Here is a 22,696-nt window from a genome sequence, read left to right on the forward strand (position 1 = left end):
GTTTGCTGCCCTCCAAACGTAGCAGCCTTTGACTTTACCAGAGCTGCTGTGACTGCTTGCAAGTGGCTGTTGATATTGCCTCGCAGGAGGGAATCTGGGATTCTGGCTGCTCCCTCCTACACTTCTCAGCCTACTGTAGGAAACTCTGCCCTAATTGCATATGGCCTTGTGGTCTAGGGAGCAGATGCAACATGGAAGGGTAAACCAAAAGGGGGATTCCACCTACACAGCTATAAGCCTGCTGGGGTGAGAGTCTTCAGAGGTGCCATTGCGTTGGGGTTACATACGCTCCTGTAGGTAACCCCTCACCTTATGCTCTGTAAGCCCAATAAACTTTTTGGCACTCAGGTTGGACTTTGGTGGGGTTGTAGTTTCGAGGGGAGGGGGTGTTTCTGTCTCCTCATGGAGCACATGTTGTATGAATATTAGGGGAGGTGGTATTGCTTCACACCTTTATGCTGGAGTCAGATACCCTCCCAGCTCCTCTAGAGAGCTGGGTGTGTTCTGGAGAGGACGTGGGATGTCCAGCCACAGGCTCTCCTGGTAGTAAAGCCCAGGAGCAGTCTCTCCAGAGGACACTTGTGCTGGCTCTCAGTCTCATGGACCCCTCCCGGGCTTCTCCCACAGGCAGTGGGTTTCACCATAATTTACAATTAGTTGTCATCAAGGTTTCCCTAATTCTAATTGGTCTTTCCTCAAGTAAAGATAAGTTGTTGAATTTTTCCTAGTTATAGAGGTGATTAGCAGATATGATTGATTAGACAGAGCTTTAGGTTAAGAGCTGATAGAATGATCAGAGGACATTGATAGAAGGTAGAAGGCCAGAGTTAACACACAGTGAAGTTGTAGCTGGAGTACCCTCAACCCCAGAGAACAGACTGAGCTGTCATGTCTATGGGGCTGGCAGCTCCATGGTACATGAAGGTCCCACATGTATCATAAGCTCTTTCACCACAGTTGTAGGGTGTGGAAGGTATGAGGCTAGGCTGTTTCATTTCTTGCTTCTTTTGTGCTCCTCCTTATTTGTGGAGAAATGACCCTGCATGGAGACATCATATTAGAACTTTGACAAGTGGGTGTTCTGAGATGGAGCTGTTAACGTGTCGCAGACATTTGGAAGGGAATATGTTTATTGAAATACATTTTTATGGAAAACATTACAGAACCTATAACTGAAAATTTATGGCAGCATTTTGTGGCAGAATATGTTCCTGATCTATATGGATTTGCTCTGAAGCCCCTTCTGCTTCAGAACCATAGACTGAGTAGACATTTTCCAAGAGTCCTTTCAGATCTAAACAGTGTTCCATGGGATGAAGTGTTTGGTGCTTAAATAATGTATAAATCCAGTTGGACAGGAGCTGCCTGTCAGTTTTATTAACTTTGACCTTTTCGCCCATTATAAAGGTGGTTCAGTTAATATTTAATGGCCCCTTATAGATCTTGACAGTTGGAGCCTTGTTCCTGGAAACTGGGATCTTATATATGATTAACAAATGTCACTTAATCATTATGAGTCTGCTTGCAAGGGCAGGTTTTGTTTTGGAAGAAGGAAAGTCCTTCCACCTACATGTGCTTGTGGAGCTGCCCTGCATGCTGAGAGCCACCACGATGGGGAGACTTCACAGGGCCCCTTGGAAAGACAGACAGAAGTCAGTGTGCAGCTCTGCTGTTTTGGTTTTTGTTTGTAGGGCACATGATCCAAGTGATGCCAGGTGGGCAGAATCCCCTTGCCACTCTGCATAGTTAGCAGGACTCTGCCCTGAAAAGAGTCAGCAGGGCTGGATCAGCTGAGCTTTCATGGACAAAGAAGATGGAGAGCCAAAGGCAGAGAGGGTTCCTTTGGCCAGGAGCGGCCCTGCCAAGCTGTCTCTCCCTTCATTCCAGAAAGGCCCATGCTTATTGCTCTCACTGCAGATTCTGGTGGGGAAGATCGAAGCTCAAGCAGCTGACATTTTGAAACATTGTCTTTCAAACTTCTGCTGTCCCTTGCTCCCATTGATTTCCCATTTAAGGAATCTGTAGGAAAAACCCAAATCTGAGCAAAATTCATTGGCCTAAGATGAGTTGTTAGAGCCAAACCATGCCCCTTTCCACCCTGAGAATTGCTCCCGTTTTATTACGAAGGCCATCTGTCTTTGTCCTGTGTGCAATGGCCATAGGGTTCCCAGCAGATGCACCAGGTAAATCAAGTGTCTGTTATGAAGCAGTTTGGATGCTCCAAACACAGCCATTTCCACCTTACTGGGTCACTAGCTTCTCTTTTATAGCCACTTGCAAGGAGATCATTTCAATCGTCTTTGTTTTTTTCTCTGTGTGTAGCCCAGTGGCCTTAGGTGAGGCTATTTGTTTTCCAGAGCATTATTGCCCTTTGCATCCTGGTCTAGCCCTTTATATATGGTGGTCACCATTTCATTACCACAAGCTGTAATGCCGCTGACTCAGCAAAGAAAATCCATGCCTTGGAAAAGCAATCGGGAAGAAATTGATTCAGAATGAGTTACTATTTGTATGTTTAGTTAATTCTAAATATATATTTGAAAGACCTTGCTTCATTTGGGAGGAGATGAAGAAGCATATTGTTTGTTAGAAATGGTCTTGGTCCAGATTCTTAGCTTAGCATTTGCACATCTGAATGCTTGTTTATGTCTGTTCAGGACCTAGGATACCTGTCAAGGCTAACTTTATTGTAGAGAGATCGATGACAATTCTTAGGATCTAAACTATAAAAGCAGAGGGAGGTTACTGTCACATGTCACAGAGCTGTGCTTCATTTGGCAGTATGAGACTTGGGAAACTGTTTTCAATCCAGATGTTGGGATGGCCAAATTTGGGGATCTGACTGGGGTACCAAGTTGCTTTCTGCAGTGTTGGCTAGTCTTTTGTGTCTTGAGTGGGGAGAGCTATGCCTTTGTCTAGAGCAGTGGTTCTCAACCTTTCCTGCAACCCTTTAACACAGTTCCTCATGTTGTGGTGACCCCCAACCATAAAATTATTTTCATTGCTACTCCGTAACTGCAATTTTGCTACTGTTATGAATTGTAATGTAAATATCTGTGTTTTTCGATGCTCTTAGGCGACTCTTGTGAAAGAGTCATTTGGTCTCCAGGTGGAGAACTGCTGGTCTAAACTCATCAAATGGTACACTTAAAATATGTACATCCCACTTTATACAAACTGAGTTAGTAGGTGGTTTCTGTATTAAGTTGTTTAGGTTAATACTGGACAGTGCCATTTCTCTCTTCCAGAGAAGTCAAAATACATACTATAGTGAGTAAAATGATCTCTTAGGTAACCTCAAGCTCAGCAGTTTGTCAGGAATAAAGCAAAGGATGCTGGCCCTGAGCCCACACCGTATATGCAGCTTCCTCTCTGCCTCACTGTTCAGTAGCATGTGAGTGGAAATGTAATTACTGTCTCTGTCATTTCCTCTAGTGCCTATATAAACAGGGTCTGTTTATATAGGTTGTTATCAGATTGAATCCCCAGCTGGCTTTTAACCTGAAACTGACACCTTTACCAATGGGAAAAGTGACTCTAGAGAAAGTTTTCCTTCCAGCTTGAGTTGGAGGTCCCAGCTTTCCACAGTGCAGGATCAGTTTTATAGTTTTCATTAAAAGCAAGAGTTCCTGGAACTAACTTTGTCCCTGGGAAAACTGTCCAGATCTTACTAGGCTTTCAGACTACTCCATGAAATCACTTGGGCTACTTTCCACAGCCACATCTCTGCAGTTCTGCTAGTATTTAGAAATGCACAGTGCAGTGTCTCTTGGTTCACAGCACAACTTGCTGTGTTTCTAAATCAGTACAGTGGTGCTGTGAAGCCTTTTGATATTTTAACCACTTTCAGTTGTGTTCAGTTTTCATTGGTGCATTACTGCCATGATGAACAACTTTGCTGCTTCTTGTCTTCATCTAATTATCACCTTAGGAATGAGTGCCTTGTAGCAGAATGTTAGCAGCAGTATCTGAAATAACTTAAAATGTGAACAGTGACAGAATGGCCTGAGATTGATAGTTTAATGCCTGCTGTCCTGCGCTTATGGAATATTCTTTCCCTCTTGTCTCTGCAGCTGCAGTACCACGCAGGTCTAGCGTCTGGCCTTTTGAACCAACAGTCCTTGAAGCGCTCTGCAAATCAGATGGGCGTGTCTGCCAAGAGGAGACCAAAGGCCCAGCCAACCACTCTGGTTCTACCGCCTCAGTGAGTGAAAGGTTTTCGGAGGGCTGGATTTCCACCTGAGTGAACATTGCTTTGTGCTCTTTTGGAGTTGGTAGGAAGGTTTTGTTTTCCTTCCAAATAGTGTCTTCCTTTTTAAAAGGACTCTAGCATAGGACTAGAAAGCATAGCTTGCCCAAGGTTTTCTGGAGCAGCTGTGACAGTTCCTAGTTTACATGCCTAGTGCTGACTTTCTAGCTGGGAGTTTTAGATGCCTTATATCTTACTATTTCCTCAGCCCAGTCCTGAAGCTGGCAGAACAGTAGTAGAGCTAGCCTGAGAACATACTGGTAAACACAGGTAAAGGACATGCTTAAACTGGGGTAGCATTAGAGCTAGCTGGATACTGCCTTCACCTAGTAACCTGTGTGTTCTTGTGTCCTCACTAGCAGGAATGATAGGCACAACAGACCACATGGTGCTTTTCCTCTCCTATGGACATCACTGTAGCTCCAATTCCAAAACCCTAGGAGAGTCCTTAGGCTCCCAGTCTGTATGGACCCAAGCCTTTAAATTTGCCAGTTCTTGAACTTTAAATAAATAAAATCATATGTCATCATTTGTACTCTCTCTCTCTCTCTCTCTCTCTCCCTCTCTCTCTCCCTCTCTCTCTCCCTCTCTCCCTCTCTCCCTCTCTCCCTCCCTCTCTCCCTCTCTCCCTCTCTCCCTCTCTCTATGTATGTGTACATGAACACAGTGTATACAGGGGGACCCAAAGTCCTGTGTCTGCTAAGAATGTGCTTTTCCACTGAGGCAAGGAAAAAAAAGAGGGGGAGCATGAATGTCTTTTTCTACACAGTATAATATTTGTTACTTCAGTTGGTTCATCATCTTGGCTGGCAAGCTGCATGCTGAGAGGCCTTGCTGTTAGGTTCTCTCCCAATGTGTACACTCCTCAGAGGGATCACACTCCCAGAGACTATGTGGGCTTCAGATGTTCCCCATGGCATTATTTTTTACCCTCTCCTTTGTTCCTGTTCTTGGCTGTGAACTGCATCTTTATGTTGTCTACTCGAAGGATCATTTGCATACAGGGTATGTATGTTCCCATTTACTCAAGAGTGTTCTGATTTTGTCTGGTTAGCAGATACTTATGCCTACTATGTGCCAGGCAAGTTCCAGTTCTTGAGGCTGAAATTATGAGCAAGATGGCCCCCAACACTGTAATTTCCAGCTATAATTAATGCTGGGAAAAAAATAAATAGGAGTAAAGTGGGAAGGAGAGGCCTGCTTAAATAGAGTGGTCAAATAAGGACTAACTGGTGATAGCTTATGGAACAGACTTGAGGAAAGAGAAGGACTGGGGAAGGTGACTGGGGCTCTCTCCAGCAGCAGGCACCCATCCGCAGCTGTCTCCATGTTCTGTGGACCCTCTCTCAGTCTGCATCTGCCAGACAAGATGAGCACAAGCAGGCAGCCGTCCCCCCAGTTGTTTTGCATGCTGCATGCATATACCTGTGCTGTGGTCCTTGAAAATACGCCGACTTGAGAAGCAGAAAGCTTCTTGCAGAGTGTTACTCTGTTGTTGCATCGTGTTGACTTGGTGACTCTGCATATCTCAGCACGAAGCTCCCCGAAGCCTGATGGGCCTTGTAATCTGTCATTTTCCCTGCATGGATTGTCTACTGAGGCAAGATGTTTGGCAAGAAGTGAAAGACTTTCTAATGGTCCCATAAGACCGAAGCCAAAAAGTGTTTGTTGCTAACTCTCTCCTGACAAAAGTCAGTTCTTGGTCCATCTGTTCACCATTTGTTAATTTGCATTGGCTTGAAACCTGTTTACAGGTGACATGCTATTATGAGGACACTTAGAAGCTATTTTAAGCAACAAGGCAATCAACAGATACTGTTCAGATGCCAAAGGGAAAAAGAGAGAGGAGTATTCACAACTGTCATCATACATTTATAATAGATCACTCAAAATACTTGGTTTCAAAGTGAAAAGTGGTTACAGCATCCTAAGAATACAACAGTGGAATGATTTCCTATCTGCGGGAGCCATTTCCTGCAAAGATTGACTACTCCTCTTTCACATCTCTAAGCTCTGGGGCTCTCAGCCTCCTGAAATCTCTTCATAGAACTATTGCCTCGTAGGCAGGATCTATATCTAGACTCTCACACAGCTCTTCACTGTGTTTGATGTTGGCTAGGAATAGGACACAGCATAGCTGGTAGCCTACTGGAGTTATGAATATTTTTAAAAACTAAAAAAGCTATAATTAATAGATGTATAATGTAGAAATAAAGAAAAATACCGGGGGTTGGTGGCACACGCCTTTAATCCCAGCACTCGGGAGGCAGAGGCAGGCGGATCTCTGTGAGTTCAAGGCCAGCCTATTCTACAGAGCTATACAGAGAAACCCTGTCCTGAAAAATAAAAAAAAAAAAGAAAGAAATGAAAGCATGGCAAGGAAGGTGTGGACAAGATTTAAAAGCACATAGTTGCCAGTGGAAACACTGAAAGGAAGGGTGGCTAAGAGCAAGCCCCAGTCAGGTCTGCTTACTCAGACCCACAAGTTCCCAGTCTGTGCATTGAGCAGGAGCTTCAGGGAGGACTGAGGTGCACTCTTGGCTTTCAGGAGATAGGGGAACAAATAAGTTGCAGGCATCATAAGAGCATTTGCCAAGTCCTGTGATGGACAAGATCTGTGGTCCCAGTCAGGGTGCTGTCTGTAGAGGGCTCTCCTCTAAGCATAGTAGCTGTCCCCTTCATCACCTTGCACGAGACTCAAGATCAGGCTTGTTGGTTGTTGACATTCCCTCATAGAAGAAGGAGATGGGGGTCACTGACCCCTCACCCAAGGTTCTGGAGGTTCTCTTCTGTACCTCCTGGTATTTTGCATGTAATTCTGCCCTAATTGCACTTGACATCATGGTATGGAGTTGCTAGAGTGTACTGAGTATGAAAGGTTAACTGTTAGGAAAGACGTCATCTGTAGTGGATGAGACTTGCCCAAGCATGGCTGCTTTGGGAGCACCCATACTCTGAAGCCTATTAAACTCAGTGGTTCCCCAGGTTGGGCTTTTGTGGAATTGGACTTTGACTTGTTCTGGGTACTCTGTAAGGAGAGGGTAGGTGTTGTAGACAGGTCCCTGAGCAAGAGAGTCCCCGTGTCAGGTGCTAGGGGAGATCCACTTTTAGATTCCATGAAGTCTCACCAGATTTCCCTCCTCCCAGCTTTTCCAGACTTCCAGTTTTCTAAGGCTAGGGTGGGTTTTAACTAGAAAGCACCTCTTGCACCTGCTGTACTGGCCCTGTTGAACTGTGCAGCTACCATAAACAGGCCTGTGGGACAGTTGTAGAATGTGTTCCACATGTGGCTTGAACAGTAGTCACCTGCACACATGATTGAGTGCGTGCTGGGATTAAAGACTCATTTAAAGAGATAAAAATGTTACCACCCATGGTACCGACTGCTCACAGTGTGCTGCTGAGCACCCCCCTTCCAGCTGTCGGGAGTGCTCCTCCTCAGTAGAGGGGATGCTGTCTGTCTGAAAGAGGCTGTCCCCCTGTTGCTGAGGAAACCTTGTCTGGCTTTTGACCTCCATTGGATTGAAGTTAGCTTCTAGAATGGCTGTCTCATTTAGTTGGTTTGTGATTCGTTCTAGACACCTGTATTTATTTAATATGTCAGATGTAGTTACATTGTGCTGTCCCAGTACCAGTTTGGGTATCCTTCTCTGTTAACATGGGATGTTAGTTTGGATCCATATGGTCAGGCCCAAGGGTCCACAACACTATGGCCTCAACAGCTAACGCTGTGCTGGCTTTCAGGGGCCAGAGCCCTTTCTGCTCCAACTCAGCATGCCTCATTTAGATTTGAGGGAAAACTAGTTCCCCCGAAGGATCTTTTTGAAAATACTACCACTATCCCCTGCTGGCTGGGCCAGCAGATTCTTCTCACCATGTTTGTCTCCATGAAAAGATCCCTCCTGCTGAATCCTAGCACCATTCCATTAGGGCCTTCCTTCGAGAGTAACAAGCCATTCTCTGCTTGTTGCCTGCCCTGCACAGTTTCCCCACTGGTCTTCCTTTTCCAGTCTGTATGACAGTGTTTCCTTTCCTCGACTTGTTCCTGTTAGTAGACAAAGCACGCTTGTTCAAAACCATCTCCTGGAGGAACCCAGTCTCCAAACCACCCTTCCCTGCCAGTAGCCACTTCACACAGCTCTGATTTACAGCCAAGCTCTCAGAGGTAATGTCACGTCTCTGCAACCCCTGTGTAGTCTCTGGTGCCCCTCCAGTTGCTGTCTCTAGAACATCACACAAATGGAGTGCAGAATGTGATGACTGTTTCATTTCCTCGACGTGTAGCTTTTGAGATTCATTCACATTGTGTGTGTCAGTGCCTCAATCCATTTTGTTGCTGAATGGTGTTCTTTGATGGCCTTTGAGTCTCCTGGTGGCCCTTCCTCAATATGTTGTGTGTTATCTGAGACCCTCAAGGGCGGCATCGTCACACTGTGTGTGTCTGAATAATAGCATCACCAGTGGCAAACGTACTACACAGTTGCTGGAGAGATAGATGCTCAGGGCAGGGGAAAATGGCACCATACTCAACCCTGTTCTTGAACACACACTGCCCTCTATGTGCCACTGGTTTTGCTCTGGTAGTTGAGTCAAATGAGGCACATTTCCTGCTGCCACTACATGTCCAGCTCCCAAGATCATCCTCTTGGAGTTCCTTGTTGCTTTAGTCTCAAAAGGCTCACATTGTCTTTTGTTTAAAGTAAAAACACCAGGGATCATGGGAGCAAAGGGTGGGAATTTCTGAGGTCAGTGATATATCCCCAGCAAGGCAGTGTTTGTGTGTGAGACTATCCTGTGGCTTTCTGTCTGATTTTAGGACCTTTTTAAAAAGGAGGTTTTGTTTTGTTTTCCATCGTTGTTCCCCGCAGCAGGCATGAAATCCAACATTTTGTAGCTCTATTGGAAAAGTCATCTCTGTGGTGACCAGGAGCTTGCATCCTGGTGGTGGTGGTGGTGTCTTGGACTTTTTTCCTTTACACTACCGAGACACTTTTGTTGAGGGCAGACTGTGGTTATGTGATGATTAATTTATATTAAATTCATTGGCCTTGGTGGTTATATTAACCTGAATAGGACCCTGCATTTCCTTTCATAGTTCAGTTTGACTTGAGCTGAGCCATAGCCTATAGATGCTGGCTCAGTCCCTCTGTCAGGGAGGCTCTTCCCAGTGTGCAACTGGCTCAGCCTGAGCTGGAGCTGGGGCAGAGCGAGTGTTTGACCTGTACTGATGTCCCACAGAGGAGGGAAGCGTGCAGATGAAAGTTTGCCAAGTTTGGGGAAAAGTCTTCAAAACTTAGGTGAAAATTCACTAAGTCCTTCTTTCCCCCATTGGCGAGCATTAAGTAACAATATTCATTAAATACCACAGAGAGGCTGTGTAATAAAGAAATAATCCTAGGCCTAGGTGGCTACAGTTCTCCAGAAGAGCTGAAATTGAGAATATAATTAAAGATTAAAACATTGTTTGCATTCTAGAACATGGAGAAATCTTTTCTCTCCATTGTGGGACCATATTAATAAGGAGGAGATCAGTTTCCAATAACTGTTGCCGCTGAGCTCAGTTATTAGCTCAGCTCGTCATGCCTGTGCTTCTGACTCGGGACTTCTGCCTTTCTCCTCCAAGACTGGATAGGAGCACCAGCCTCCCTCAGAAACAGTTTATACGGGCTGGGGAGGCTCCCAGAGGGCCAAGTGCTGCTGCACAAGTTTGAAGGACTGAGTTCAGGTCTCCAGCACCCATGTAAGAAAAGCCCACATCTGTTTGATGCCGAATATGAAGAGTGGTGTTGAGATAGCCAGAGTTGCCTTTTACAGGAATCTCAAACCCTGCTGCCCTCTCTTGTGGACACAGTAGTTTCCACTCTATTCCCGTTAGCCAGTTTGCGTGCAGAAGTAAGGCTATTGATAGTAACTCTGCTATAGCCAGCTATGTTTATTACTGTGGCTGAAGGGCCACCTCAACCCAGGCCCAGAAAGGAAACTCCTGTGTAGCTGACATCTGGTCTCCAGAGCTTCTTGAAGCCAGTCTAGACACTCAGCCTCCTCAGGGCTAGGACAAGGCCAGAACCTTTCTCCACGCAGCCTTGCTTACTGGCTTTAAAAGCCTAACAGCCCAGACACCATTTCACTCCCCGTTTGTGCTGCTGTTTGCACCTGCTTGTTTCCCACTGGTTTTGAAATCAACTTGGAAAGCATTTTGAGGCCAAGGGTGTGGAATAGATTTCCTCCTGGCTCTACATCCTTGCTGATCTTTAGAGTCTCTATTTGAGGAGAGACAAGCCCATAATCATTGCTATGCTTATGTCCTCATGTTATGAGTCCAAGTCTGTCCCTAAGAGGGTTCCTGTGCAGAAGGGTGCTCCCTCCCTCCTCACTCAGTAAGGCTTGAGCCCAGGCTTCTCTATGGCACCTTACCCAGGTACTCTACAATATCTGAAACACTGACATGTGGCTTCCCTGGTTGATAAGGCTGAGTCATGCTCCCCTTCTCTCCTCTCCCCCCCCCCGCCCCCATGCTTGTGGACAGCAGAATTTACCCCCCCCCCATAGTGTTCCTTAGGAGTTGTCCACCTAGCTTTTCTGAGTCAGGGTGTTTTTGTTGTTGTTGTTTTGTTTTGTTTTTAACAAGGACCTGAGATGCTCATGATTCTCCTCGGTTGGCTGGTGAGTTAGCTCTTGGCATCCTCCTGTCTCTTTCTCCCCTGTGGTGTGATTATAAATGTGCAGCACCATGCCCAGCTTTTTATATGGGTGCTAGGGATCGAACTTGGGTCCTCAGGCTTTTGTGATAGCTACTTTAACTACTGAGTCATTTTCTAGCTTCTGAAGATGTGTTCACAGTACCCAGGACTCATAGTGAACTGTATTTGTAAGTACTGGATGTTTAAGTGGCCAGGAACCAAGTGCTATTTAGACAGACAGAAAAGGGTTGTGGGAGCAGATGTAGAGGTGGGCTTGGAGCCTTTCACAGAGGACAGGGCCCAAAAGCCTGCCTTAGCACACTGAGGAATACCAGGTCCCTGGGGCTGGCCAGCAGGGCCCAGTGTGTAGAAAGTGGTATATTAGGAAGATGAATCAAGTGGCAGGTTGCAGATGAATAAGCTAGTCCTTTGTAGCTGTTTAAAAGATAATTGGTTCATGTTACTTATCTTTTATTCCCTCTCTTTGGGCAGGAGAAAAGTCTCTGGGAGAAATAAACGAGGAATCCCTCATAAATATTAATGCAAAAATCTGTCCATGGAGAATAAATATAGGGACATTTTGTTTTAAATGCTCTATATCGTGGCGATTCATTAGCATATATGTTGTAAAAGCCTCTTCTCTTCCCTTGAGAGAACTGGTTCTGTTCAACTAATAGCCACAGACCAAAATCTGTAGCTTGTCGGGACTGTAATACTTGAGATATATGGTAGAACTTTGCTCCCTGTTTCAGCCAGAGAGGTTCTGGTCTCCTGCACTCAGAGGTACTGCCTGTGGCAGGGTGCCTGATGTCCCTAACCCAATTCCCATCCAGTCTCCACCTGGACCTTTGATCCCCACCTGGACCTTTGATCCCCACTCCAGCCTCCCATTTCCAAGCACCCATGTGTCCTTTTCACTCAGAGTAGGTTAGGTGTGTGGATGGCCAGGCCAGGAACATCATGGCCCAGAAAGGACTTCTTATAAACAGAGGGAGAGATGACACCTTCCTCTCAAGGCATGCGCAGCATTAGGTGCTCACAAATCTTGGGCAGAGTGATGGATGGGCCACATTTACTTTAAATATACCAGCATCCTGTTGCCACGTATTGTGGTCAGCATACTGCTGCTGTTGGAGTAGGGTCTTGCTGTGGAAGGTGCTGCTGGCTGTCAGGCTCACTGCACTCTTGCCTGCTTTTATGTGTGAGTTCATGCTCCTTATCTACAGACCATGTTCACAGATAACAGAAACTACGAGTACTGAATCTCATGAGTACAAGTACTTTTTCCATGTGTGTGATGAATCCTAATACACATGTTCCATACAGCAGGGGAGCAGTGTGTTTTCTCCCCAGTTTCACAGACAGAGATTTTTGTGGCTACAGATCTTAGGGACCTCAGCATCTTTTTATTTTCATTTTTGAAAATCAAGTTGGAAATTTTGCTTTTTCACTTACAGAGAGCCCTTTCCCTTTCTCTTTTGCATGTCTAGGCTGCTGGCAGCATGAGTTGAATAAGGGTTCTTGGAATGCAAGTTCTGGGTTGCTAAATGGTTTATCTGATGTTTCAGACCGCAGTTGTGTCCTGGTACCTAAAAGAGCAGACTGCAAAGTCATGGATGATGCAGGATACTGTATCTGAAAATGTTGTATCCTCAAAAGCAGCAACTACCACCAGCAGTGGAGTGTTAGGCAAAGTCTAGGGGAATATACAAGCCAAGCAAGGATGGCAAGGGAGACCAGAGTTATGGTGACAACTATATCAACTCCTGCCCTGTTGACCACATAGACACCTGCAGCCTTTAGTGCCCAGCTGTGGACACCTCGGGCACTTGCAGCCCTCAATGACTCTGGTCCCAGTCCTGCTCTCAACTGCCCTGTCACGTATTTGTCTCAGACAACATGTGACACAGAGAACTGAGAACCCCAGTGTCTTCTGTAGATACTGAATCACAGAGCAGTCACCTAGACTAGAAAACAGTAATAAAGAACCTTGCCATTAAGCCCTGAGTGGAACGTGGCAGCCTGCAGAATCAGTTTAAAATGATATTTCATTGCGCCCTCTAATTGCATTTCTCCTTTACAAGGTGATTTTATCCAGGAAGACAGCTGTCTGCTGTGGCTATTACATCACTGGCCATTACAGGGCAAAGGAAGAAAAGAATGAGTGGTTCCCCAAGGCTCATAGATAGGAGCTGGCCCTTTTTTTATTTTAATTTCTAAAAACATTTATTTTAAAGCATCACATCAAGTTTGGACCACAGTAAACAAAGCTATGGCTTCATTATATGTTGGATTTTACTTAGTACAGTCTTCCAAACAGCAGACATGATAAAGTAATTGCAAGTAAGCGTATTTGTTTAATTCTTTTGCATAACGAAGAGCGGGAGCCTGGGATTATTAGATTTTCACACCATAGGGTTCCCAACTAAAGCTGGGTGAGAGTGAGACTCTTTGAAATCCTTCTGTTCTGCCTGAGCTGAAAAGTAATTTCTGTGATCTCCGGATGTTTTTCCTTCTGCCACACTGGCCATTAGGAAGCCATAGGCTTCAGCCACAAAAGTCTCCACCTAGCATATAGGTGATGAAGAAATAGTGAGCCAGGTTTTCTGTTCACTTCTACTGAAGAGTCCAAAAACTCACAGGGACAGTGACCATTGTGAGCCTGGGTCTGAGGAAGAAGTGGCTGTGCCTTGGCTGGAGTCGCTTAGAGTAGAATGGACTTGAGGTACCTACCTACCAGTTAGTACAGCACTCGCTACCAGTAGATGGACACGCAGGAGTTCTCAGCAGTAAAACCGAGAAGCACTGTTTGCTGCCCCTGTCATATTGACTTCTAGCTTGCTGGAACATAAATCTCTCCAATTGGGTCTAGTGTAGAAAGAATTGGTTATTTTCCTTCAATCTGGAGGCATGGTGAAGGCAGTGTTGTTGAATGTAGAAGCAGGTGGAGTGGGCAGACAGACAGCTGGGTCAGTGCAGAATAGGCTCCCAAGTAAAGGGGCCCAGCCAGCCAGAGATAGCCATAGCTGCCTATTGGCCCCACATAGGACTCCTGGGAGAGGCATCTCTGTGTTAACAGCTCCCAGGATTCCTGCTGATCCCCGAGATTCTGAGGGCCAACTCCACTGAGATGTATGTAAGGAGCTCTCCAGGGGTGGTCACCTGGAAAAACTGTCAGAGGCTGTATTTACTGTGAGGAAGAAGTTTGTAGAGCCCACCAAGGCAGTGGATAGGGCCTGCTGATGTCATCTCAGGAGATCATGGGGCCTCACATCACCAGAGTCTACTTCCAGCATTGATACTGATACCTCCTTCGTTCATTTTAGCCTGTGACTACAGAAAGGCTGGAGGTTCCACTTTAATTCCTCACTATACTATTTTATATTATAGTCATGTAGTTAATCTATATAACTAGGCATGCTGTACTACCCTATGGGTACTCGAGAATGTATTTATGAAAACCACAAGTACACAATTATTTAAAAATTTTTTGTGTGTATATGTGTGTATTTGTATACATGTGACACTTTATTTTAGATCTGATGTGTATTTTTTCTTTATAGCCATTATTTAACAGCTTTATTTTATGATTAAATCATTTGTATTTTAAATTATGAAATATGTACAAACATATGTAAGTATCACACTACAATAACTAAAAAATGAATATTATTTCCCACCTCAAATATTGTCCCATGCCCCTTTATCATTCTTTCTGTAAATTAATTTGTATTTTCTAGAACTTTATATGGATGAAGTCATGTAACATATGCCTTCTTTTTGCAAGTCTGTCTTTATTACTTGGCATTACCATTGAGATTCAGGCTTATTGTTGCATGTATAGGTTATTTCTTTTTGCTGCTGTGTAGTATTCTACTGAATATTCCACAATGTGTCCCTTTGTCTATGATGACATTTCTGTTGGTAGACATGTGTTTCCATTTTTCCTGTGTAAGGAAGGACTTTGAATTACAGTATCTTGGTCACATGGTAGATATATGTTTAACTTTTTAAGAAATTGTTGAACGATTTTCCAATGTTGTGTGGCTTCATGTCCCCAACAGGCGGTGGGCCATGCTCTCACCTCTGCTGCATGTGGCTGATAGCAGCAGCTGTATGAGTAGGTGTGCATCAGGTGGCTCCAAACAGGCGTTTCCCCGACAATTAGTGATTCTGACTGAACACCCAGGTGTCTTTGGTGAAGTGCAGGCAGAGGTCAGGCCTGTTAGTGTTAACACATGGCTGTTGTAAGCACTGTTAATTTCAGTTCTGTGGTTGTTTATCCACTGAGTGCCTACTGTGTGCTCATCATCCCCTCAGCTGGCATGGGAATTTTAGAGGAAACAGATGGAAACCAAAATGTGCAGGGGGTCTAAACACAAGGCCTGTGTTTTCTGTTCCTTAGCTTTGGGCTCTTGACATCTTCCTATGTGGGCATGATAACTGTGGTCTGGCGTTACTGTTGGTGGGTGATAGACTTCTAGCAAGTTTGGTTTGGTGTGTGTGTGTGTGTGTGTGTGTGTGTGTGTGTGTGTGTGTGTGTGTGTGTGTGTACACTATTAATCTTTGAACCACTGATGTTTGTTTGCTTATTGAGACGTGTCTTTTTCTGTGTAGCCCTTGCTTGTATAGAACTCACTAAATAGATCAAGCTGGCCTCAGATTTGCACTGAGTCTCCTCCCGCTGTCTCTTGAGCGGACATTACTAGGGCCACTACACCTGGTTTAATGCATTCTTGCTTACTTGTACTAAGCTCTACTTTGCATTCACTTTCATGATTCAGGGAATAAAACCAGATGTCCATTGTGCTGGATGCTGGGCGCTGAGTGCTGAATAAGCTGTAGGGGGCAAGTAAACTTCCCTGCAATCCAGAAGAAGGCCAGCTATACAGATACTTCCCCTGCTTATTTCATCTCATCCTTTTGCCCAGTGACCTACCTCATCCTTAGCCTTCTGTAACTAGATTTGGGACTTAGATCAAATAAAAAAGTTTCATCTTGAACTATGGAGGATGCATTGTCATAGTACATACAGGCTGCCCCAGATTTTCCTTTGTGCACAGTCTGCAGAGAGACTCCTTGAGTGACATGCATGTTCCCAGATCTCTTTCCCTACATGCTCAGGTACACCTTTGAAGGGCTGTGACTCTTGGTTCTAGGGACTTTCTCCATTGCAGCTTTTCCAGATCCCCATGTGGTAGTTAGATCTGAGGACTTCTTGTCATCAGAGAGAATTGCAGGGCATCATGGTATTACAAAGAAAATAACCCCGATTCTCTTACGGTAACGTTGACTTCATTCTTAATACTGTGAGCATGAGTTCCAAACATGGTGCTTGTAGAAAGCTCTTCTCCCCATTTGTCACATAGCAAAATAGTTAATTTGGGGTGGGGAAGGGTGTTAGAGTTGGGCATGTTGGAGAAAAAAAATATAACAATGAAATTATGTAAAACATTAAGTAAATTAAAGTTACCAATTATATTTCCTCCCTCTTCCTGTCAGTTAAAGTGGATCTTACCCCCCATAGGCTGTGCACAAACCTGTCTTTTCTACATCACATGAAGGTTGGAATGAGTTTTCACAAAATAACTGGGGTTTTGGCAGATTTTTATTTTTAACAAAGGAGCACTTATAATTTAGAGGTCCCCTATGACCAATTAATTCAATGCAGTTTGTTCAGTAGACATGCAGACACTACACAGAACTGTCCTCACCCCAGAGGAACTTCCGTGTTATTGAGGAAGCATATTTGGGGCACCATGAAACCCAACTGGAAGAGCCAGGAGGCGTCTCTTCCACCCTCATGCTATGTTAGGGGAACTTGGCTGCAGAGCACTTTCTGAGTTCTCGAGGTTTTCTCAGGGTGGCAGTGCTGATACTTCATTACACCCCCCTTCTTCTCTTGGGTAGGACATGAGCAAAGGCAGACAAATCCACGCTACAAAACACATTTACATCTATCTTTTCTCAGGATTTTTGCATGGTCTCTGAACCCTTCCTCTGCTTTGCTTTGCTTTGCTGTTCCTGGAGATGCTGTACTCCCTTACTGGAGACCTGCCTGTGAACCTAGCCCTGAGCCCAAGGCTTCTGATTGATTGGTTGCAGGTGGAAGGGTGTGGTTCCCTCAGTTGCAGAGCTTTATGCTTCAATGTGCCTGGTGGCCCTGGAGCTTTGCCCAGTGCACACTGCTTTTTGGCAGAGGCAGTACTTTATCAGCCAGGATAGACAGATACTTCTGTGCTACAAATGAGTCTAGATTTATAACCTCGGAGTCCAAGGAATGAGATGACAGCTTACTGGCCAAAGCCAGAGCAGCCATAGAGGGTAAAATAAATGTGACCACATAGGGTACCTGAGTCATTCTGGGAGGTGCTGTCACTCTCCTCAGCTCTACATGTGTTGACATTGGAGCTCATAATTTGTCCAGTCCCCAGATACCAGCAACTGCACTTATTAGCTGTACAAAGCATGGCTGCTGGGGTATAGTGTGTTTATTAGGGGTCAGTGCCTGGGAAAGGAAGGGGTGGAATAGGCCAAGGCCAGAGGAAAACAGTTTGCCTGCATCCAGTAGGTCCTGGGCCTCCTGGGAATTGCCTGGAGCCAGTACAGCCTGGTGCTCAGCAGGAGGTGCCCCTCTGTATCATGCCACTCTCTGTCAGCAGACTCAGGCAGGGGTTCTAGGAAGATTACACTGCAGTGAGGCCCTAGCTTGTATCTGGGAAAGGCTTTGAATGAGCTGACTGCCAGAAGCTGGCTACAAGAGCTTCCTAGAAGAGAACTCTGTGGCCCAACCTCACCAACTTTTCAACTTCAGTACTGTTACCATGAAATGGTGTTTCAGAATGGTAGTCTTTAATTCCACATCCCCCAGAAGTGGCATACTTGCACAACCTCCCAACACCGATAGTGATTGCTGTTACTCCCACCCATGCTTAGCTGCTGAGTGGCAGCTATCATATGGGTGCAGCACTTGCCTCAGTCTACCTGCAGGGTCCTGCTCTATTTCCATGTGCATCTAGAGATGTGTTCCTCTCAGTGAGCTTCTCCTTCTGAGGGAGGATTTGGAAGCTTAGGGGGCTCACTGCAAAGCCCTCACTGCAGTTGCCCTTGGATCTGTCCTTGGTAGTCACTTTCTCCTCTAATATTCATTCTGGGTTTTGTTTACCCTTAGCTGTAGTGCTAACCCAGGGAGGTACAGAGCTGCATTCTTGCCACATGTGAGACCCCAGTCACCAGGCCCCTCTAAACCAGGCACGTAGAGTCACAATGAGTGAATATACTAGGGACACGATGTGGGTGTCCAAATGCCACCTAGATTCCTCTTCATTCCACTGCATTCTTGTCACAGCCAGTGTTGAAGCATCTTTGATGACATCCCTATGCTCTCGTTGATTCTTAGACTAGGACTGCAAGAGTACCTGGAGAGGCAACCATGCCATAATACAGTGAAACTCTCACAGCATCTACTGGTCAAGATGTGTATTCCTTTTAGGGGCAAAGAGTTCTCAACACAGAGGTCAGAGTCTCAGGAAAGGGATGCTCCAAGTCTCTTAGGAGTGTAGAGGACATTTTTCTCTGCTCCTCTTTACTCCCAGGCCTGTGTATTCTTTCCCCAGAGACAGCATCCTACAGAGCTCCCTGACTGGATGCTAGACTATGTCTTAGGAGATGGTACCTCATCTTTGCATAGTGATGTCCTGGTGTCATAGACACCATTCCTGTGAGAACAAATTGCTAACCCTCCAGGAAAGAAGATATCGGATCATCAGCTTCACCAAGCAGGCATCCCTGAGGAATAGCCTGTCTTGGCTACTTGGTGTCTGGTCTCTCTTGCTGACACGTGTTGTTTATTGGCATCAGGACTTGTCTACTTCTGTCCTTGTCCTGACTCCCAATCTAAGTGGGCCAGCCACCTCTGCCCATGAGACCATGTGTCATCTAACCTTTGCTACTCTTTCTGTGGGAAGTACAGCTTTGCTGTACTGAAGTCCCACTGAAGTACCACTCATTGGGTGACTTTCCCCTCATTGCTGGGTCTTAAGCAAGTTGACTGTGGTTTTGGCTGATGCCCACTTACCAAGATGACCCATCTGTAGACCAAACTTGGGACTTTCTCTTTCTGTTGGTCCCCATCTGGTCAGCTATAAGCGTGAACCATGAGAGGGAGCTGACACAGCCATGATGGGCCTTATATTGTGGCAGAGGACAAGAGAACACTCCCAAAGAAGAGAATCTAAGCTTTGTCCATTCTGTGGACTATGAATTGGGCTTGATTCTGTTTTTGATTGAGATAAGAAGGAAATGCATTCACTCTGAAATGGCTTTGTCTGCCTTCAGTGATGGCATTCACAAAGATGCCTCCTCATCAGACATAGTGTACAGTGAGGCCCTCCACCTGTGGGCTTATGGTTATCTCCAGTCCTCCTCCAGGAGCCCCAACTTTAACACTGGAGCACAGGGATCCATACCCCTTGTTCCCTAGGACTAGGATTTGTGCTTTGCCAAATGGCAGAAAGGGTTTGTAACAGAAAAAAACAAAACTTGACCATAAGAAGCAACTCAGGAAACTACTATTTATCAGTGGATTTAGGTCAGCCCCTAGGAATAGAGAGAAGCCTTGTTCTTAGAACTCTTAGGATATGTGGCGGATGAAAATGAAGACAGATAGGCCCAAACTATACGGCTTCTAGATAGACTGTGAGTCTGAACCTGGGGTTCCTGTTTATCTGCATGCCATGTTCCCCTTACATTAGTCTTCTCCTTTGTCAAAAGGGGTATTAATAATGGAAGCATCGTTCATATTATGTTCCAGATGACAGTCACTATGTGTTAGATATTCATATGTCATGGCAACTATTATATATGGTGGCAGTAGTATGTCCCAAATGAATTTTGTGGGTATCAAGTGTCTCAGGATTCCAGCAGGGAGCTGTGAGGAAGGGTCTGTGGTAGAGCCAGGCTCTAGTGGCTTTCGTTTGTATTAGTGCATTCCCTTTTCAAAGCAGGGTACCAGAAGAGATGATACAGTGTGGCTTGAAATGTTCATTAGAATTTTTCAGAACTTCAACCCCTCTCTGCACACACATGCTTTCTACACCCACAACCTGTAGAAAAACACTTGCTGGTGTGGAAAGTAACAAGACTGTCTCCTCCATGCACACCTGGGTCAAGCTGTAGCTTTTTCCTGCACATGTGTGCATTTACTCAGTGTATGCAGAGCACACAGTTTTCCTCCCAAATAATAACTAAAGGGTAATGTCATTACAGCAGTCACTAGATGAACTTATAAAAGCTCTCCTTGCCGGGCGTTGGTGGCGCACGCCTTTAATCCCAGCACTCGGGAGGCAGAAGCAGGCGGATCTCTGTGAGTTCAAGACCACCCTGGTCTACAAGAGCTAGTTCCAGGACAGCCTCCAAAGCCACAGAGAAACCCTGTCTCTGGGGGGGAGGGGGGGAGCTCTCCTAACAGATAGTTGGAATAAATGCCTTGGTTGCTTATAACTAATTAATCACGACAGTGAGAAATCTATGTGCTCCTTCCTGAGCCTTCAAAGGAAAATTAAATCCTGCTTTATATATTTTTATTCAAAGTATGTGTTATTATGTCTTAATTTTTGAAAATCGTTGATTCATATGTTACGTGTAATACCTTGTGAGATAGCTGCTTCAAGGACAGATCATTTATAGAGTCAAGTGAAGACTCGCCTGTCACCCTGGAGTTGCTTGTTTCTGACTGTCAGTTGGAAATTAGTCCATTTTGAATCTCCCCAGCAGCCACTGCAATTAGAATGCTTCTGCCCAGACTCTAAGGAGTTCCTGCTGGGTTTGAGGATTTGGAAGGAACAGCTCTGCTATAAAATGTCACTTCTGAATGGGGGTAGCTGAGGGTATGTCTTCCTCAACAGGTGCAAGCTTGGGTCTTTGGTGGCACCTGCATTTTGGGAACACAGCTGTACTTTAACTTAGCAAGCGTCTGTTGTTTTGTATGGCTGCCTCCAAGATATTTGGGTACAAGTAGCAGTTAGGAGAAACTGTCAAAAGTTGTCTTGGAAGAGAAAACAGGCTCCTCTTGCTGTGTTCTGAGTTATGACTGAAAAGCTAGGTAAGGCTTCTTTGCTCTGCAATTTAGCACACACTCAAGTTTCCCGTTGTATCCTGCAGCTGTGATGACAATTACACTGATTAATAAATTGACCACAAGTGTTTATGGATTTCCCACCCATGTCTGATTAGTGCAGAGTTATGTGCCCTTGACTATGAAGAATTTATAATCAGATTGAAGGACGAGATTGTTTTCAGATGCAGGTAAGAGAATATCAATTCCTGGTGATTTGTATAGACTGTCTGTCATGAGTGCGTTGTGAGCTGAGGTCCTGGGAGAGGGTAGGCTGCCAGCTCCACTGCATTAATGGAAACCCTAGATGTGGACAGTACCTGCATTTCCTAGGCAAGGCAGGCTTTCAGGCTGCAGTGCGTGGAGTCAAGGGTGAAGATGCTGCCCTCTTGTAGATGACACGGAAATTGATGGCCAAGTGTGCTCTATATAGGATACAGGCATAGATCTGAAAGGACAAGGCAGCAGTTTTGACCTCTGTCTCCCCTTTAGAAAACTTAGAGGTTGCTCAGCAAACTTGTGAGCCTGCTGTGTGCTGTGAAGTGATAGGGACCTAGCAAGGCAACCACCCTGCTGTTATGGAGGTCACATAAGCAACACACACTCTCTCAGGAGCCCAGGCCAAAACTTTCATGGAAGATGAAAGAAATCTGGGTAGAGCCTTCCACACAAAGCAGCTGCAGGGGTCACTTCTGAGCATTACTGCGTAGCTGGAGATGTTCTGTGGGTGTTTTATTGTGGAGTGAATGGGTTCCACATGGGCAGAGGAAACTTTAAGAACTCTGACCCCTTTCAGACAAGAGTGGAGTTGGACTTCAGAGGAAGCAGACACCCTGTCACAAGGGCATAGGGAGGAAGTGTTGGGGGCAGCTGAGGAAGATCTGAGGAAGATCTGAGGCCTTGTTCCATGCAGGTTGGAAAGATGACGAGCAGAGCAGTGTGTGATAGTGGCTGTGGAGGCTAGAGGATGAATTCAGGATTTCTTGGTGGCAAACTATGCATGGCCCTATTAATATAGTTACTATTGACAGTTCTAAGGACCAGCTGTGTCTTGCTGAAATAGGTAATGGGGGCTTGGTTACAATGTCTGGAATTCGCATTGTTCTTTGAAGTTTAGTTAAAGAGCATTTATGCAATGGGAAGGAGCAATGAAGCAGGGTGTCAAGATATGTGTGTCAGCCAGAGTTGCCTGACAGCAGTCCATTATGACTCATCCTTCCTGTGGGAATGTTTAAGCATTTCTATAGCAGAGAGCTACAAACAGCAAGTCTCACAGAAGTGTTTGTGCATTGCACTTAGTGCCATGGAACTTTAGAAAGTGGTCATGGTTCTATGTGGATGATTTAAAGCATTTTTAAAAGATGGTTAAGATGGTAAACTTTACATTATGTATTTCCTACCTATAGAGCAATACTATTCAGATGACTGGCAACAGGGCCTGCTGCCAAGGTCTCTGTACACAGACAGGGCTTTCGTGGCGAAGGCCTGCTGTCATGCTGAGAGGGAGGGTCAGGTACAGTGGTAACCCAGACGCCTTCCTTTGCCTTGAGGTATTCCAAGAGCAAACTCAGTCTCTATATGCAAACTCAGCACTCCCTGTAAATCTGCACTTTCAGCCTTCATCAGCCTTGTTCATTTGTACAGCACTTGTCC

General features: G+C 45.3%; 1 protein-coding gene across 2 annotated transcripts in view; it reads left to right on the forward strand.

Annotated features, from left to right (window-relative positions):
• Nucleotides 1–22,696, forward strand: part of Med27 (mediator complex subunit 27) — a 175,779-nt gene that overhangs the window by 66,512 nt on the left and 86,571 nt on the right. For both annotated transcript variants that reach the window (XM_027423096.2, XM_027423097.2), the window contains exon 3: nt 4,074–4,204. In XM_027423096.2, the coding sequence (XP_027278897.1) occupies nt 4,074–4,204 (131 nt within the window). The remainder of the gene's footprint in view (nt 1–4,073; nt 4,205–22,696) is intronic.

Source organism: Cricetulus griseus, chromosome 6 (genome assembly GCF_003668045.3).
Source record: "Cricetulus griseus strain 17A/GY chromosome 6, alternate assembly CriGri-PICRH-1.0, whole genome shotgun sequence".
Taxonomy (NCBI): Eukaryota; Metazoa; Chordata; class Mammalia; order Rodentia; family Cricetidae; genus Cricetulus; species Cricetulus griseus.